This window comes from Humulus lupulus, chromosome X, assembly GCF_963169125.1.
Source record: "Humulus lupulus chromosome X, drHumLupu1.1, whole genome shotgun sequence".
NCBI lineage: Eukaryota > Viridiplantae > Streptophyta > Magnoliopsida > Rosales > Cannabaceae > Humulus > Humulus lupulus.
The window spans coordinates 125,715,503-125,719,010 of record NC_084802.1 but is presented as its reverse complement, the minus strand read 5'-3'; the positions used below and the strand labels follow the sequence as shown (position 1 = coordinate 125,719,010).

Sequence of the window (3,508 nt, the reverse complement as noted above, 5' to 3'; positions counted from 1 at the left end):
GTCAAATATTTTCCAGGTCAGACATTGGATTTACTGCCAAAACTCCAGCCAATCTAGTGCTCTGTTTTCAAAATAAAATATTTTGAATCCTTTTTTTACTTACGTGGCTAAATCTTATTCGGAAAGTTAGAGCTAGGGAACACGGTAGTCACAAACCATGAGATCAACTTCGCATCCTCACTACATTCGTACATACATACAAAAAACCCAAAACTGGGATTTTAAAAACGCCCGTTTTTCAATCGATCGAACCTTTTCTTTTTACCTTTTTCTCACCTAAAGAAAACATGTCTTCATCATGGTTAGCTCGCTCCCTAGCAAACTCTCTCCGACTCGACGAGGACGACGACACCGACGACGATCCCAACGACGACGAATATAACGATGTCGTTTTGAATGACCAGTGTGGTGAACCGTCTACATCTTCACCTACCGAACCCGACCTTCTTCAATTTCAACGACAACACAATGGAATTGAATCAGAGACCGAGGAGGAGGAGGGGGAAGAAGAAGAAGAAGAAGATGTTCAGAATCGAGGTGTCAAAGAGGACCTTTCCGAATTCAAACAAGCCCTGACCCGGCAATTTTGGGGGGTTGCCTCGTTCCTCGCGCCACCCCCATCACAACCGTCCACCCCCTCCAATCGATCGCTCCCCAATTGGGATCGATCTGAACCGTCGAGTCGACCGGATCCGGTTCCGGTTTCAGCTTGGAAGGAAGAGGAGGACGACGACGACGAAGGAGAAGAAGAGTTGTATATGGAAGACTATTTGGGAATCACTGATGAGGTATTGGCTTTTGCAAGAAATATCGCGATGCATCCGGAGACGTGGTTGGACTTTCCTCTGGATGAGGAGGAAGAGTTAGATGGTATGTATTTATTGCTTTTGTTTTTGAAAATATATAATTTAATGTTATTAATGTTATATAGTTGACCCCAATACTTTATTATGTGATTTGAATTTTTCTTGAACCCGCTACGGAGAAAATACGAAAAAAGAAATCAATGAATTCTTGAGTTCTTTAACAATGTCCCATGTCCATGGTTTTTTATTGGTGCTGACCGCTTTGTCATTTTGTAAAAATGGCGCTTTCTTGTTTTTATCTCTGAAATTGCGTTGTACTGGTACATGTCAATTGCCTGAGCTATAATGACTACATTTTTATGTTTATCTTATCTTGGTATTTGATTAACCCAAGCTATCCTTTTTCCTTTCAAATGTTAATTACTTGGCATTTATGTACATTTCCATGCCATGCTGGATCCTTTTCTATGTCTCACCATGGAAATACAATCTTGTTTTTCTTCTCATGGTTATGACTTGCGTTCAATTTGATAACGTCCTAAGGGAAAATGTCAACTCTTTGTTATGTCTGCTCCATTTTTTATTTTTCTTGATTACGATTGTGTAAAGTACAGAAGGTGCTGATGTACTAAGATTTATGAATATAATCAAATAGATGTTCTGAGGTAGAACTAAATGAGCAATAGGGTTTACTATTATTTCCTAAATCTGAAAACATAAAAATGTTGAGGAACTATATTATATTGCAATAAAAGATTCGATTGTAGAATTTTTATATGAACCAATCTTGTTTTGTTTTGTACCTTTTGTTTCTCCTTAAGAGTTAAACTACAGGTACTTGGTTCTATTGGTGATGAATAATTGATTTTATAGATTTTGACATGTCCAATGCTCAACAAGAACATGCATTGGTCATCGAACGTCTTGCTCCTAGATTAGCCGCTTTGAGAATTGAGCTTTGCCCCTGCCATATGAGTGAGAGTTACTTTTGGAAAGTTTACTTTGTTCTTCTGCATTCAAGACTCAATAAGAAAGACGCAGAAACCTTGTCTACACCCCAGGTAAGCTAGTTGAGATTTTTGTTGTCTTTTGTACAAACAAATTTTACAATTGGTTAGCATACTAACTTTTAAAATTCTTTGTTAATTTTAAATTGACTTCGGAACTGAATTTCTCTATGGATAATACTTTTTGAAAAACAATCTGAATAAACAAAGTGGCCTACTGTTTTTATCTGCCAATTTTAGAGTTACTTTTTTTCCGTGTAACTTCATCTGAGACTATGCTCAAGAATGTTCTCAAGTTCTAGTTGCTGAATGTTAATGGTTGGTTGAACTCCAATACATATTTGAGTTTGTAGGCTTGTGCTACGGCAACTTTTGATGTTTGTTCTTGCACATTGACAAAATTGAAAGAACTAGGGATACATCTCAAAACTTTCTTTATCTAGCTGCCTAAAGTTGTATTAGTTATGAGTCTTACGACCTATAATTAAATACACGTTTCTATAAGTATTATAGTAACTTTTCAGAGGTAATCTCTTGTTTTACACTTTTTGGTGGAACAGTTGCCTGTTTTTGTCTGAAGAATGCCCTGCTTGAATTAGTTTCCAACTTACTGCTTACAGTTAATGGAAGCCAGAGCAAAGTGGATGCAGGAACTACAAAATCATACTACGTCAGATTCAGAATTGTATGGTAGAAGCACTTCGTGTTTAAAAGAAAGTGCTGTTTTCCTACATGAAGATCTTGCCTCTATATCATCCTTTGGTGCTCATTGCGAAGACAAACTCATTGAGACATCTCCTTCACGATCAACCATGTTCTCCACTCCAACAGTCTTCGAGACTGAGAAGTACCCACTTGAAAGTTCTGAGTTGCATTTTGTTGACAAGTCTGTCATTGAAGAGAAGCCTGTGGTTAAAACCGAGGATAAAAATTTGACAGTTGGTCCCTCCTCTAACATACTTGTTAAGAACCATGAAGACAATGAAGATGATTGGCTAGAGGATGATTTTGAATTTAATGAGTATAGTAGAACATCTATTTCTATAGGAAATGAAGAGGACATATCATTCAGTGATCTTGAGGATGATGATTTTCAAGCTCCCACATGGTTAAAATGTTGTCCCAAAGGATTATGAAAAGTCAACGAAAGATAACTGTTGATAGATTTTGCATGGGGTGGCCATACTCATTGGAGAAAAGTACTGGATGTTATCTTCAGGGGCAAAGACTTTTCTGGCTTCCGAATTGTTCTACACTGGGTTAGTGTTGTGTTGTGTCTTGAAAACTTGTTGTACATGATGTGATTGGTTTGAATTGATTGATTAGTTATTATAGGCGTGTAATTACGACAATTTTACTAATTTGGGGAAAGGAAAAACAAGTTTGCCCCATTAATAATGTGTATACCTTCAAAGCAATAAAACAATTTTGCATTTTTTTTGCTCTATACTTTCCTTGTTTCGATATCAATTTAGAATTTTTCTCCTATTTCTTTTTGCAAAACCAAAAGCCCCTCCTTGTGTTAATACATCTTAGCTTACCATATTTGAATTGTAGGGTTGTTTTAAGAGGTTTTTTTTTTTCCATAAGTACACATTTTTTTATGTTTTTTTTTTATATTTTTATGACCCTTGATTTTTTTTTTAAATTTTACTAACTCAAGTTTTCAAAAATACAATTTGTTTCATAATTACA

General features: G+C 36.2%; 1 protein-coding gene across 2 annotated transcripts; it reads left to right on the top strand.

The window, feature by feature from the left end:
• Positions 1-216: 216 nt before the first annotated feature.
• LOC133807395 (uncharacterized) lies at positions 217-3,262 on the top strand. Of its 2 annotated transcripts, none has more exons than XM_062245711.1 (3): positions 217-870; positions 1,707-1,867; positions 2,434-3,262. In XM_062245711.1, the coding sequence occupies exons 1-3, from the start codon at positions 288-290 to the stop codon at positions 2,947-2,949; spliced, it is 1,260 nt and encodes a 419-aa protein (XP_062101695.1). In that variant the 5' UTR covers positions 217-287; the 3' UTR covers positions 2,950-3,262. The 2 variants fall into 2 exon arrangements, with proteins under 2 accessions (XP_062101695.1, XP_062101693.1); XM_062245709.1 differs by having other exon boundaries at positions 219-870; positions 1,680-1,867.
• The last annotated feature ends 246 nt before the right edge of the window (positions 3,263-3,508 follow it).